The sequence below is a fragment of the Carassius auratus genome, chromosome 24, assembly GCF_003368295.1.
Source record: "Carassius auratus strain Wakin chromosome 24, ASM336829v1, whole genome shotgun sequence".
Classification (NCBI taxonomy): domain Eukaryota; kingdom Metazoa; phylum Chordata; class Actinopteri; order Cypriniformes; family Cyprinidae; genus Carassius; species Carassius auratus.
In genome coordinates, this window is record NC_039266.1 from 5,541,317 (window position 1) to 5,556,522 (window position 15,206).

General features: G+C 39.9%; 1 protein-coding gene across 10 annotated transcripts in view; it reads left to right on the plus strand.

Annotated features, from left to right (window-relative positions):
- Positions 1–15,206, plus strand: part of kmt2ca (lysine (K)-specific methyltransferase 2Ca) — a 137,369-nt gene that overhangs the window by 55,978 nt on the left and 66,185 nt on the right. For all 10 annotated transcript variants that reach the window (XR_003275547.1, XM_026200790.1, XM_026200789.1 and 7 more), the window contains exons 8-12: positions 6,091–6,253; positions 6,500–6,671; positions 8,684–8,798; positions 10,529–10,704; positions 12,300–12,463. Coding sequence is in view for 9 of the 10 variants with exons in the window: in XM_026200790.1 (XP_026056575.1) it covers positions 6,091–6,253; positions 6,500–6,671; positions 8,684–8,798; positions 10,529–10,704; positions 12,300–12,463 (790 nt within the window). In the remaining variant the exon portion in view is untranslated. The remainder of the gene's footprint in view (positions 1–6,090; positions 6,254–6,499; positions 6,672–8,683; positions 8,799–10,528; positions 10,705–12,299; positions 12,464–15,206) is intronic.

The window sequence follows — 15,206 nt, forward strand, 5'->3', positions numbered from 1 at the left end:
TAATTAATTTTTTTCATTCTCTTTCCATTCTCTTCACCTGGGATCTGATTCTTGAGGAAAAACACATAGCATCTATCCAAATGTGTGGCAATGCTATGTAAAATACAGAAAACCTTTCAAGTGTAATTGTTGTCCATGTTTTCTGTGACATCAGTATTATTTCAGCGGCCTATCCTTTTGTTTAGGTGTGTATAAAATACAAATACAATTTGTTTGTGCATAAAATAAATGATCCAAATTATGAATTAGCTTTACACCACACTTGGTTTTCCCCCCCATATGTGAGGCCAGCTTTATTGCCTGCACGTAGCTGTTGTTCACTAATCCGCTGGACTTTGGCTGAATGTTTTGTTACTGTTTGCCAGACAGAGAACAATTTATTACTGGGGTGACCGAGGTCTTTCAAGGTAGACCTGGGCTTCTTAGCACCAAGCCTAATTGATTTGCTGTAAGTTTAGTAGTTCACATGCAGGCAGGTATACTGTAAGCACTAAGGCTATAAATTAGTTGGAATATATTCTAACAATAGCTTGGGTGACAGGTTGAATTGTTGAGCTTGACAAGTGTAGTCCAGAAACTGAGAAAATAGAATGAGATGCTTTACTTGCATTTTTCACCAGGCTGTTGGAAGGCTCCAATGATGTCACAATCTTTAAGTAATGTTACTTTTTTGACCATTGTGGCGAGTGGGGCGGGGCCGAGAGGCGTGGGAGCGAGGAGTGAGGCCAGGTGTAGTGATTGGAGATGAGCTACACCTGAGCCCCACCGCTAGTATCGAGTCCCACGGTCGTCGCTCCAGTTTTATATCCTTCCATCTCCTACGTGGGACTCAAGACCGGCGGCGGGGCGCAGGTGCAGCTCATCTCCAATCGCTACACCTGGCCTCACTCCTCGTTCCCACGCCTCTCGGCCCCGCCCCACTCGCCACATACCCCCATCGCCCCTCGCAGGCCGGGGGGTACCCTCGAGACTGCGCTCTACTCCCCCCCCCCCCCCCTTCCCTCCGGGGGGGACCGCTCACGGGGACCTGCAGGAACCTGGGGGTAGGACAGACGAGGCGAGAGAAAAGGAGATGGAAGGAGGAGCGACAAGGACGAGAGAGGGGAGAGAGGAAAAAAAAAAAATCCGGTTCCCAGACGCACTGCTGCTCGGCCCTCCACCAGCTGGGTGATCTCCTCCGCGGTGCCTGGCGGTGGCACTGGACGGCCCTCGGCGGACGGCGCGACACTCCTCCGCCGCCCGATGGACGGCGACGGCTCCTCCGGTTTTGGGCAGCCGGCAGGAGTCCCCCGTTCCCTGCCCCTCCGGATTCCTTCACGGAGGCGGCAGGCTCCGGCCCCCTGGCGAACGGCGCCGACTCCTCCGCTCCCTCACGGACGGCAGCCGCCCCTCCATATCGTGGGCGGCCAGCAGCGAGCTCGCCCGTCCCCGGCAACTCGCTCCAGCCCACCGCCTCGAGCGTACCTGGCGGCACATACCTCGCCAGCTCGAGGGCACCGCGGATTCACCACAGCGGCGAGGGATCTTCAGCAGCGCGTCCCTCCTTCTCCCGGGTTTCGGCACCACTGTAATAATTCACAAATCTCCATATTCATCGGGAAGAAGGAGGCGGGAACCGGCGCACAATCAAAAACTCATTTTAATAATCAAAAGTAAATACAAAACAGCGCGTCAGCCCCTCACGGCGACTGACGCGCACAAATAAAAAGCCAAAACATAAAATAATATCCCAGGCCTGGTCCTCTCTCGTCCTTCACGGTCGTCGCTCCAGTTTTATATCCTTCCATCTCCTACGTGGGACTCGATACTAGCGGTGGGGCTCAGGTGTAGCTCATCTCCAATCACTACACCTGGCCTCACTCCTCGCTCCCACGCCTCTCGGCCCCGCCCCACTCGCCACAACCATTTAAACATTGTATCTAAATTTGCGTAATATGTAATGTGCATGATATGTAATGTTATAATTCTTTATAAAAAGTAATGGGACGCCAATTTGTACCCCATTTGATGAAAGTGTCAGCTGTCACAGGGCAATGGCAAGATGGCTGCTGAGTGAACTGACTTGATCCAGTAAGGATTTTGTTGTGAAGTAGGTTTGTCCTGGCAGTGAGACTCGCTGAGCTGTGAAATAGTAAATGTCAGAGGGCTTAGGATGGCTTGAACTTCACACAGTTCCTTTCCACAAGATCATTTTTCCTTTGACTTTATTTGTACATGTAATGTACTATTGGTGAATCATTCATTTAGCTTGCAACTAGTGCTGGGCAATGATTAATCACAATTAATTGCATCCAAAAATAAATAAATAATTGTTTATATAATGTGTGTTTGTGTGTGTGCTGTTTATGTTTATGTATAAAAAGACACACATATAAAGTATATATTTTGAAAATATTTACATGTATTTGCAAGTGTGTGTATATATAAACATAATAAATATACACAGTACACACATATGTTATGTACACAAAAAACTTTTATTTTGGATGCAACTAATGCCCAGCATTACTTGCAACATAAAAAGGGCTGCACAATTAAAAAAAAATATATATATAGTTTTAGTATAAAATGTATAATGCCATTCATAATGTAACTTTTTTATACTTTAAAGAAGAAACCATTGAGACTTGATTCTATAGAAAAGCACTAAAAGTTTTTCGGTTAGTGTTTTCAGCTTGTTTATTTTCATATAAAAATACGACATTCAGTTGCATCAGACAATGGTATAAACATCAATGTAAATTGTGATAATCGTAATTAATAATCGCAATTACAATTTCAAGGGAATAATTGACAGTTATGATTTTTCTCATAATCGTGCAGCCCTAACACACAATGTGCTTTCCCCCCCCCATTTATAAGTTAAATTCTAATAAGTTGTGCACACTAAGACCGAAGACCTGCTTTGACAAAGTAAATCAGGTACATTTTGTAACACATTGTTGGCTTTTATACAACAGAAATGTTGAGAAATATGTAGCAAATGTGCATGCACAACTTCCAGGATGAAGTTCTATTTAGAATCATGTCTAGAAACAGTTTCAAATGCTATAAACAGAATCGCTGCATAACTGCAGTCCACACACTGACTGACCGAGACACAAACCAGCCGACATTGTGCACAGCACTGCATCGTTCATCACTGGCCTGCTCTGTTTGGAATACTGCCATTATGCCTCTTTGCATATAGGATTTCTAGGAGGGAATGCTGTTCTACTTAATAATAGTGTCCTTGGAGTCTTGGCAGCAATAATGTATCAGTTGTAGCTTTTACACCCCATGAACTAGATGTCTGAGGGGATGGTTTCTGTTTGAAACATTATTTGAGGCATGAGATACTGAGCACCCGCCTAGCCCTGAGACTTTACAGTATGGCCATAGAGCTCTATATGGCTGTCCTTCAGAGTGATTCAGAAAAGAGCATTGTGGGTAGAGGCTGCTGTCAGCCCCAGTGGACTCACCGCCTGGGCGATAATTGCTTAAAGCTCAGTGTTAAAAGGTATTTGCAGATTGTTGCATTTGGGCTTTAGGCCAAGGGTTTTTAAAGCATGAGAGAGCTAGAGAGACTGCTGACTAGAGACATTTTTAGTTTAGGGCCGTTTTCTCAGGCCCTGGTGTCCTCTATTATTCAAAGTGAGTGCTTTTTCCATGGTGGTGATTTAAATGTCTGGCCAGTTTTCATCCAAGTCCTTATTTTGAATGACATTCGCCTTGATCCTGAATGCTTTACTGGATGTATTCGAAAGGTTGAAAAAATACATGTTGAAAGAGGGGGAAGTATGTAACAAGCAAATGGACCTGTGAGAGGAACAGCGTGTTGTGACAAGCTTGCTGCTCAGGGTTTATAGTTTTGCACCACTTTTGCTACAAAAGGCTACTGTAAGAGCAAAGCAATTGACTGATGGAAATTTTCACTATTTATGTACCATAGCATTTTTGATACTGCATCAAATACAAATGTACATTTTATTTTTAAAAGATTTCAAAATTCTGATGTTAATGTACTAGATAACATATTCCATTATAGGCCTTTCGCGATAGTCGATAAATCAATTAATCGCACGATAAAAAAAAAAAGAGCGTGATAATTTTTTTGGTCGCGATTATTTCTTTTTTCAATTTTTATTTAAATAATGGAACATGTCATGATGTGGTGTTAGTCTGGAGCGCAGCCTATGGACAGCCCGCGGTAGAAAACACCCTCTCCGATGGCACATATGTCCCAGGAATAAAGAGATAACGTCTCGCTAGAGTGGCCAGCTTTGTGAAGTGCCTTTCATGTGCTTATGGATGTTTGCGTCTTAAGTGATACAGCATTGTACTTGCTGCACTACTGCTTTATTTTAATACCACATAGCATATTTTGCAAGTAACTTCGTTGCCCTTTCTCTCGAAATGGGCCTACTCTTCGCTCGCTTCATTTGGCTTGCTCAGCTAAATATGTCTGTAGGCATGTAGTTGTGCATGTCGACGCGCCCAGTGAGTTCACACACACACACACACACACACACACTCCGCTTCCATTATGAGCACGCATACCGAATTTGAAATAACAAACTTGAGCACACACAAAAAAAAAAAAACGTGATTATGTAAACAGCCCCGTCATCAGCCCCTTCAATGTTTACTTTCGGTTAACTGTTAAACGGTCAATATGAGCATCCCTAACTGGCATATAAACATAATATAACACACGCAATTAATTAATTGTTGGTATTTCTTGCTCTGAATCTGCCATAAAATACAATACAATTGTATTAATCTTTGAAAAGGTGTACCAGTGTTATGCCATCATCATTATATTAGTTGAAACTGGTCTTAGAATAATATTATCGTTTATCACGATAATGTCTTGGACAATTTATCGTCCAGCAAAATTTGTTATTGTGACAGCCCTATTCCATTAAAAGACAGCATGTTTGTTCAAAGAATTTAATAGCTTTTTAAAGAGAATAATCAAGTGAGTGTAAATAAAGTACATTATATTACCCTAATGAATTAAATTGATTTCTGTTTTATAATTAATTGCTTTCCACAACATTTATTTTCTTGTTTGTTTGATGTCATTTTAGCTTTGTAAGCTGTTTGAGGCAAACAGCTTATGTCTTATTGGTCATTGACCTATGCTGGGGAAAAAAAGTGTTTAAGTTCAGTTTGAATTTTCACATATAGTGTGAAGGTGTTATGAGTTGTTTTGTTTTCAAATCGTAAAGGTCACACCAAATATGTGATGAGTCTTAATAGTCTTGGTTTCTCTGTTTGCCACGCAAGGTTCAGAACTTGTTTGTCCCACTATTCATATCATGATTTTTGGATATATAAATGTTGTATTTGTATTATATTTACATTTGTTATAAATTGTGGGGTGCCCATTTTAATAAGTATAACTGAATATGTCTGTACAGCAAATTTATGCATTAAATTAATTAAACAGTAAATAAACCTAAACTTGATTCAGGATCACACATTACCGGTGGCTGAGAATGCCACTTCCTGAGTGTAGAAGAGCAAGCGCTTTACTGTCTTTGTTTAACAGTTCTATCTAATAAATCATTTGACAGAACTGTTAAACAAAGCAGTTTATTGGTATATAAAGAGGAATTGTAGCATTTGCCTTGTTTATTTTTAGTAGTAGAAAAGTAAACGCTATGCTACTTTTACACTATAGTACTATAGTGTGTGTGTGTGTGTGTGTCAATTCTATATCAACCTTCAGCCACCCTGATCTCGAAGCTATTGGCATCAGAATCAGCCATTAAATAAAGTCCATATCAGTCGACCAATACCCCTAAATTCAAGATACACTGGCTCACCAGAAATATATTCATAACAATTACAGTAAAACAGAAAAACATCTCCCAAATATTTAGTTATTAACGATCTGCTACTCAATCTAAAGAAAACCCTAATGAGGGTAAACATTATAAATGTGAAAGATTATACACTTGAGCAGTTTTTATGTAAAAACACCAGTTTAATCTAAACTCTCCATTGCTAATTGTGATGTATGGAGTACTTATGTAACTGAAACTGCACCTCTGAGAGAGAGAGATATATGTATGTGTGTGTTTCTGTATTCACTTTTTATAGTGCTGTGCATACTGTAAGCGCCTTGGAGCATCCATAAAGTGCTGTGAGGAGAGCTGTGGGCGCTCCTTTCATTACCCCTGTGCAGCTGCTGCCAGAACCTTCCAGGACATAAAGGCATACACTCTTCTCTGCCCGGATCACATCCAACAAGCCCTCGTCCGATGTGAGATATCAGTTACACACATTTCCTTCTGCTGATTCCTTTATAAAATGTTGAGGCTCTTTTTTTATTATTATTATCATCATTTAAAGATATAATTTAAAAAAAAAGTAAAATCTTTTGAGACATAAACTGTAAGCAAACAGGTATGTTCAAGACAGACAGATGGAGCACATCTGTTTACATCATAAATGACTACATATACCCTGTGTAGTTGGACACGCATTATATATTAACTCTGCCTTACAGCGAAAGATGAGGCGAAGTGTCTGGTGTGTGACAGTTCTGGAGACTTGCTCGATCAGCTCTTCTGCTGTACATGTGGCCAGCATTACCATGGGGCCTGTCTGGACATCACTGTCACCCCACTGAAGAGGGCCGGCTGGCAGTGTCCCGAGTGCAAAGTGTGCCTCACATGCAAGTGAGTATCCAGCTCACCTGGACATTAATTACTCAGCACAGTTGAGTAATTAAGTTCAGACGTCCGGAGAATGCATTGTTCTGAAAATCTGAAAAAACTTTCCCTTTGGATTTCTGTTTTTTGCTTTCCCTTTCCCTTCTCCGTTTTACTATATTTAAATCCACACAAAAAAAAAAAAGAATAAGAATAATAGTAATTTTAATAATGTGATGGTCATTGGCATACTGCATAATTTCACAATGCATTTTACATTTGCCAAGCTAAGTTTAATAAAGCCAGAGTTGTTTTGCATTTGCCAGCCTCATTTTGCTGTTTTAATAGAATGACAATTGAGTTTCTATGTTAGCATGGATGAAAACAAGACTATCCTTAGGGAATTTAGTTTTGAGCTGTATTTTCATGCCAACAGCCACACTCTTACTATAACTGCTGGGGGATCCATCCAAATGATGTCAGACACCTTTAATGTGTGTTCAAGTCTTTCTATATCTAAATTGTTCTGAGGAGACAGAATATAGTAGATCATAGAGCCTGGACCTCATGAGAAACAGGAATTTTCAGGGTAAAAATGCAGTGTAGTCAAAATGGATTGTATTTTATTTAGCCTAAATAAATAGCCTTCTCCAATATGATGTGCTGCTTGGTTGATGTGATTCTGGGTATCAGATACAGTAGGGCTGGGAGAGGCAGAACATGCATCCATCTCGATTGGTGGGGGAAAATGGCCATAATGACCATGGCTCAGCTAGGCTGTAAATATCATATGACGTTCTCATTTAATGTTGATTTGCATTGGCTGAAAATATAGGCCTGGGAATGGTTAAATCTCCTGAACGTCACCTCACCTCCTCTCGGCTCTATAAATCTCACTGTTTTCCCCTCTGATTTACCACTTAGACAGGTTTGGGCTCTGAAAAGCCAAAGTGAAAGTGTTATTGCTCATGGGGAGAAAGTAATGGGGTGTTTGTTTGCCTGGGTAAATGTAGAATGAGGTTGTATTTGGCTGAGGAGTGGTGGTTGCTGTTAAAATGGTCTTTTTCAGTGGCTGACACTGATATCTTGACAGCAGATCAGTCGATTTGCTCGACAAAATAGTTTTTTAAATTTTCTCCAACACTTAACTAAAATTCACTTCAAAATATTGGAAAACAGAAGAGTATGCAGTTAAGTTTAGTAAAACCTTTTTTAGATTACAAAATAGACACAATGGAGAATGAACACATTCTCCATTGATAAGCCATTTAATCGATTAATTGTCTATCAGCAAATTGTAGTCTGCATCGTGACAGCTCATTTGATTAAGCCTACTTACAATCTTGAATACCTTAATATTGATAAGAGATGGAAATGGAACAGAACAGAGTAATTAATTGACTGTTTTTGACGTTTATCATTGATTTATTGTCGCACATTTTGAAAGCCAATCAGTATGAAGCTCTCCATGTAAGAATAAAAATTGCATATGGATTTAAGCAGTCAACTCGGTTCATAATTGGCATAAATGTTTTTACACTGGAATCACTGCAAGAGCAATGATTGAGTGTAGGTTTTTGTGCATATACAACTACAACATAACATTTACAAAGTTTGCGGGGTTTTTTAAGGAGCACTTAATTGTCTAAGTCATTTCGTTTGTAATGATGTCAGTACAGCTAAATATTATAAGAAAGAAGAAACACAAAATAAAGGTTGAACTATAAAAGAGAGGGCTAGGTTGCAGCAAACAACAGGTAATTTTGTCAGTAAGTTGTACTGGCTACTGAATCAACCAATCAGACCATTCTCTTTCCACATATCTGTACATTAACCATTAAATATCTTCTGATTGGCTAAAAATATTATCACTTTTGCCCTACTTGTCACTGAAACTTACCTAACTGGCCACTAGCTGCAAGCAAAAAACTGTCATTATTATATAGGTCAGAATATCTTGCTTGAAATTTGCAAAAGCCCCTAACACTGTATATGGAATCTATCTTTAATCTACTCTCTTCTTCCCGTCTGGTGCGTAGGAACCCAGGGGATGACAACAAAATGCTGGTGTGTGACATGTGTGATAAAGGTTATCATACCTTCTGCCAGCAGCCCATCATGGACACAATACCCACCAACGGCTGGAGGTGCAAGGTAAGCTTGTATTTGTGTATGGACTACAACCAGCATTGTGACGGTAATTCTGGCCTGCTGTGAGTAGAGGCACACAGTGCTTTCATTTCTGCTTTGAGCCTAGAACATCTTTCGCAGCACACACACTTCTCTTTGTTTGTATGTTTATGGACTGTGTGACTGAAGAGTGCATTGGTTTTCATCTCACCAGCATACTGTATATTCCCTCTGGATTGATGCTGGAGCTTGATTTAGTCACCATGATGAATTAGTTACCTCCAAAACACTTTAGTTTAATTATTCCTAATTTGCATGCTGTGCTTAGAAGGTTTTGATGCACTTCTCATGTACCCTCCCTTTGAAGACTGAGTTGCGTGAGTGAGTTGTGGAATAGATTATAGACTATATCACATTTATTTTCTCCACAGGAATTTTAAACCGTGAACCAAACCAGTTAGCTCCCAGATGAATCAGAATACCAACCAAAAGTTTTTTATCTAATGTTCTTAATTCAGTCAGAAGGTGCAGTACAAAATTCTTGACTATTTTGATAGGTGCAAAAAACGCAATTCATTTTAAGTAAAACTGTAAATATTTAAGTTGTTAGAGACCTGTAAGGTGACCGACTCATACATTGCATACATTCCTACAATTAAAAAACCTGCTTAAGATGGTCAAATGCCTTATGAAGCGCACTTTACAGAACTCTATCAGGTAATTAGAACATATCGGTTGTTTCTGTTGACCGATATAAAAATGTGTGCACATTTCTTTCAGAAATAGCATGAAGTCAACCTATTAAATTCAAGCTTAGAATTTCTGTAAGCTCGTTTGTCATCTGTGTGCGGTATGCAACAGAAGGTCCATGAACAGTCTTTGGGTATGCCATCTGAGGGTGTGACTACACAATGCTTTCCTAAATTGAGGTTGTAGTCAGATTGTTAGTAGACCCCTAAATACCCTGCTTAGAATAATTCAAAAGCTAAACGAAATCACACACGGATCCTTCTCATAACTTAGTGGAGGTGGCCAAGAAGCCCAGCCTGTCATCCAGGACTCAGCACAGGAGTCTGTCCATCATCAGAAGCTTAAGAGGGCTTGGATTTCCTGCTAAGGGTCTGTGGGTGGTTATTAGAGCTGATACTTGCCCCTCTTCTTCAGGCTGCAATGCTGCACTTGATGAACTTGAAGTGCCTTTTATTTATGTATGTTTTTTAATTGACATGGAATTTTCCGATGCTTTGCTCCTATTGAGAGCTGTTGCAGACTGATGAACATGATTTTGAGGATTCATAGAGCCGTAATTATGCTGGAGCTCAATCCAAATTGATTTAAGAGAGCCCATAAAGTTTGTAGTCTGCAATTGTTCTGAGGTTCAAGTGTCATTGTTCAGATGTGAATTGTTGTCGGATGACACTTTTTTTATTTATTTGTAGCATTCATAATACTTGAAAAAGCATTTGGTCTCTGTGGTACAGCGTCAGTATTGGCTTAAATGAACATATAATGCAGTAGTAGAGTTACACCACTGTACTGTTGGCATGACTGCTTTATTTTATTTACAGTTTATTTAAATATGGATTAGTGTGGTATCAATATTGATGTAATGTGCACTAATGAATTATACTTAATAAGAATGAAAGTAAATGGTCTTTTATCTCATTTTGACTTTGAATGGGTTTGCGGTCCTCATTTTGTAAAACCGTGCATCAGAGATGATGTTGCAGTGAGTTGTGTGTTATGTTTTGCAGAACTGCCGAACGTGTGCTCAGTGTGGCGTGAGGCCTAATGGCCAGTGGTCATCTGATGGTGTAATGTGTGAAGGATGTCAACAGCAGCATGATTCAGCGCTGATCTGCCTCATCTGTGGGCAGAATCAGGACTCTGGCGGCCCACTGGACAAACACTCATGCTGCACTTGTAAGAGGTAGGAAATTACATCTTCAGCTATGACAATATCACACAGTCACAAGTGACTTATTGCTGTAATGAAACTGTTCCTGCATAATAACAATAGGTCACAGACTTCCATTAAAATATTGTTTTATTAAGGAAATGAAATGTCATTCTTCAGCGTTTGAGTGTTTGGTTTCTAAATGTTGGTTGAATGATTTCTTTGTGTTTGACAAATCCTTGTTGCAAGTGAACTTGTGTGTAAAGTAGTCGAAAATGTATTTTCATTGCATGGTAAACATTTTTTTTTCTTCTCTTGTGACTAGTGACAATAAAGGGCTACTACTACTCTGTTCATGGTTTTTAAAGCAAAGTCTGTCCATGTTGGTATGCAATTTGACAAGTTTCTACCACATGGCATTAACACCGCTACTGTAGTATTATTTCTGCAGAGCTTGATGTAATTCCTGGCATGGGGAAGAGAGGTTTCACATCATAGCTGTTACTATATTGTGTATTTTAGCATGTCTCAGGATCAGGTGTTTTTATCCATTATTACTGTGAAGACTGTCAGTGTTGATAAATAAAAGTTGATTACTTCTCTGCAGGCTTCAAGGACTGTGATTAACCAATAGAGAAATGAATTATCAAATTCAAAGAGTTCTGCGTAGAACACTGTAATTGAACCGGAAGCTTTAGAGAGTGTCTCAATGGTGTCTCTGTGAATGAAAAGATGCTCATATAATTTGTATGGCAGATTGATGTGATTCTCTTGCTTTGAGAACTGACCGTGGGTCAAACATGTAATTGTGTGCTGCATCACGTGTAATCAGTGTGAATAGTATCTTTACACAATAGCCGATCTGATCTGTCATGTATCGAGTTACAATTCAGGACTGACATAATCAGTTCAAAGTTCATTGTATTTATCTTAGATACTATAATAGTTATGGTTAAGGTAATATAACTTTAGTGTTTTCCTTAGCATTTTTTAAGCTGTTGAAGACTTCCTAACCACTAACCATTGTGACATTATTTGACTAGTCACAGCCTTTGTTTTTTGTGTGTCCACCCTGTTTACTGCATCATATGTGTTTCCATTAGCATCACCCAGTGGTGTAAGTTGAATTCCAGTCAAATTTTCAAAATACTCCCCACATCTGCCTAGGGTTGGCCAAATGGATAGTCCAGCCCTTATTGGTCAAACCAGAAACTCAGACTGTGGCAGGACAGATTAGACTATGACTATAGTCTAGGTTATTAATGGAAAACACTGCAATGCTTATGGTGTAAGGCACTTATAGTAACTGATTTCTATAATGAACAATGTCTGTGTACAGAAACTAATTTCTATAGTGAAAAATGTTGTGTACAACATGATGTACTATGATAAATGAAAGAAATGTAGCTCAATTAAAAAAACTTAGCATGCGCTACACAATTCTGCTGTAGGTGCTGTACATAGAGCGTTCATTTGTATTAACAAATGAAATTCCTCTATTGTACAGGTTAACAATTGGTAGCAGCTTTCATAGATAAATGAGATGTCTGGTTTAGGCAAGTGTGGTTACCTTGATTGGGGCATTGATGGTTGTCACAGATGTTGTTTATTGTATGTTTCTCCATAAGATGGGTTCATGTGGACTGTGTGAGGAAGGAGGGTGCTGACCTTGACACCCATGTGCAAGATGGGTACACCTGCAGAGTGTGTAAGCATGTGGAGGAGGAGAACAGGCACAATCCACCCGTCAGCAGCCAGGAGCCTTCGTTCACTGACCCAGAGTCAGCCGAGGGTGAGTACACGTTTCTCAGCACTTGATTCTTTTCTAATGGGGTTGTTATTAATACAGTTGGTAGTATTGTATGGTTCTGGAGGCTGGACATACTGCTCCACACAAAGACTCTGTTGACACCTGAATCTGTGTCTGGTCATTCAATCAGAGGTCGTCACCTGGCATTAACCTGCATATCAAGTAATGATACAGGGCAAAAGGTGTTTTTAAAAGCTAGGTTTTATGTCAAACAAATTAAAATGTTTATACAAAAGATAATTCTAACATGTTTTTGATGACCTTCAAATAGATATGATTTATCGGCTCATGTTTGCACCAGTGCTAAACTCTTGAGATCATAATAGTCAACATCATTTTAATACACAATGAAACACACTTACTTTAAAAATGCATGTAAAATAAAATGTTATATTTGGTTAATTAAAATTTAGTATTTAGTAAAAAAAATGGTTTTAGTTTTTTTAGATTGTGTGTTTAGTATAGGATTTCTTTCTTAACCAGTCATGTGATGAGAAAGTAATCCAGGAAAAGTCTAGAATCTTTTTCTTATTTTTTTTATCATCATATATTTTCTTTTCTTTAAAAAATTACATGTCAGTTCTTCCATGGAATAATACAAATATACTCTCCATGTAATAAGTTTTTTGCATATTCTATTTTCCTGTTATGTTGAGGTTTGTTTTTGCCGTTTACTTTGTTGATTGCTGTTCTGTGTGTGTTATTGGTCAGTTGTAAGGTGCTGTAGGCCAGTTCTTTGATGTTAAGCACTCTTCATGACTGTTACAGAAGCTGTTGCATTGAGTGTGACAAAGATGCAAGACATGAGCCTCTCTGCTGTCACCGATTGTAATTTCAGTGTGTTTGACAGTTTAGCCAGAGACCTGAGCTTGTGAGCAGGTAGAGAAACACCGCTGCTACATCTTAATGCATCTTTCATAATATGCCCTAAATTGCTTGCATTTTTTTGGTGTCGTGTAGGGACCACATTCTCCCTCTCATGTTAGTCATCATTACATGAAAATAGCTCTGTTTACATTTTTACATTCTGTATTTACAAGGGAAAAAGTGTTTGTCTTTGTAATCTTGTCTGTCCACCAATCCCTCTATTTTGTCACTTCACTTTTTCTCATTAAGTTTCTCCTGACAATAAATTAGATTATATAAGGAAAATGTTTTCCAGATGCCATTTCATGTAGACTTTTTTTGGCCAGTTTTTGAGTCTACCAAGGATAATCCAGTAAGACATTTTTATTTTATTTTTGTTGCACACTACAAAGCTCTCTAAAAACTGCAACTCTCTAGAAACTAATCTCCTATGAGCTTCCTGTGCTCAGAGTCCCAGCTGGTGACCTGTCATCAAGACACTGGAAGCTAAAAGCAATTCTTAGTTGCTTTGGGCCCTTTAATAGGAATTGTAATAAGAATGGACTCTTCCTGTAGCCTGATAGTTAAGAGATTAATTTCCCATATGCCTTTGCAGTGGTTACAACTACACCTCATTACCAATGATTTTTTTCTTCCTGTGGGCCTGTAGTGGGGAGTTGATGTATGTTGGCATGTGGTTGGCAGAGAAGGATACAATCAGACCCGGCTGTAAGGGCTCTTTGTAAAGCCAGTCATGCCATCAGCAATGTACTGGGCCACTGCCAGCAGCTAGAGGAAGCAATCATCCCATTGTTGGGCCCCCAAGAGAGACAGCCCTAATCAAGACAGAGACGCCCACCTGTTAACCAACCCTACCACACCCCCACTTCCTGATAAACACACACTAAGTGCACACATGTACACGTACGTACTAGGGTTGTCACGACACCAGAATTTTCATAACTTAACATTTTTAGTGAAATTTCACAGTTCTCAGTGTCAGTTAATACCACAGCACGGACTTGAACAAAATACTTTGAAAAGGCTTGTTATAAATAAATAAATTAATACATAGTTTTAAAGTACAAAGTGGTTCTCCTTCTAAAATCCATTCAGTATCTCACTGTGGGAACGCCTCAGGCTTGACCAACTGCGGAAGCACCAATTACACCAGAGAGCTCGAGTGGGAAAGATGCTCCCCCTCGCATGTGCTTGTGCAGTCTATGGATCTTGGCTAAGGATTCACATCCTCTTTCTATAGCATGCTTAGTAGTTAAGCATGCCCAAGCTGCTATATCTACACCAGAGGGCTGCTCTATTTGTTCTAGTTTTCCTGAAAAAACCTGTGAGAGGACACTCAGGGTGGCGATAGCAGGAAACCAGGACCCATGCTTCTACTCTCAGACTCAGGAGACAGCTAAGCAGCTGCAAGAGCCTAGTACCTGGGGTGATATCATGGGTGAGCTGCGCCCTTTCTTCGGTGATGCTCTTGCGGATGTGATTGGAGAGGATGATGGTGTTATTGAGGAATTATCTCCCCATCTTCTGGAGGATGATGAAGAGGAGGAGGATACAATCCTCCCTCTTAATACATCTTGTCTGCGGGCGCTGCGCTGCCTGGTAAAATGGAGCAGTTTTCAGCCTCCATTTTTCAAAAGATGTATAAATCCTCTGCTTTGGCCATCAGGGCCCTTAATATGACATCTATTCTGACAGCATACCAGGTGGAGCTGTTAGAGGAGATGGGCTGTCAGGCTCTCCGAACCCAGCCCTTTAAGAGGAGATCTGAGGTGTGATAGCCTATCTGAACCTCCACACATCACGTGGGTCAGTTCAGAGCTGTGGCAGCTGTGGTGCTAGCTCTGGTGGTGGCTCAGTC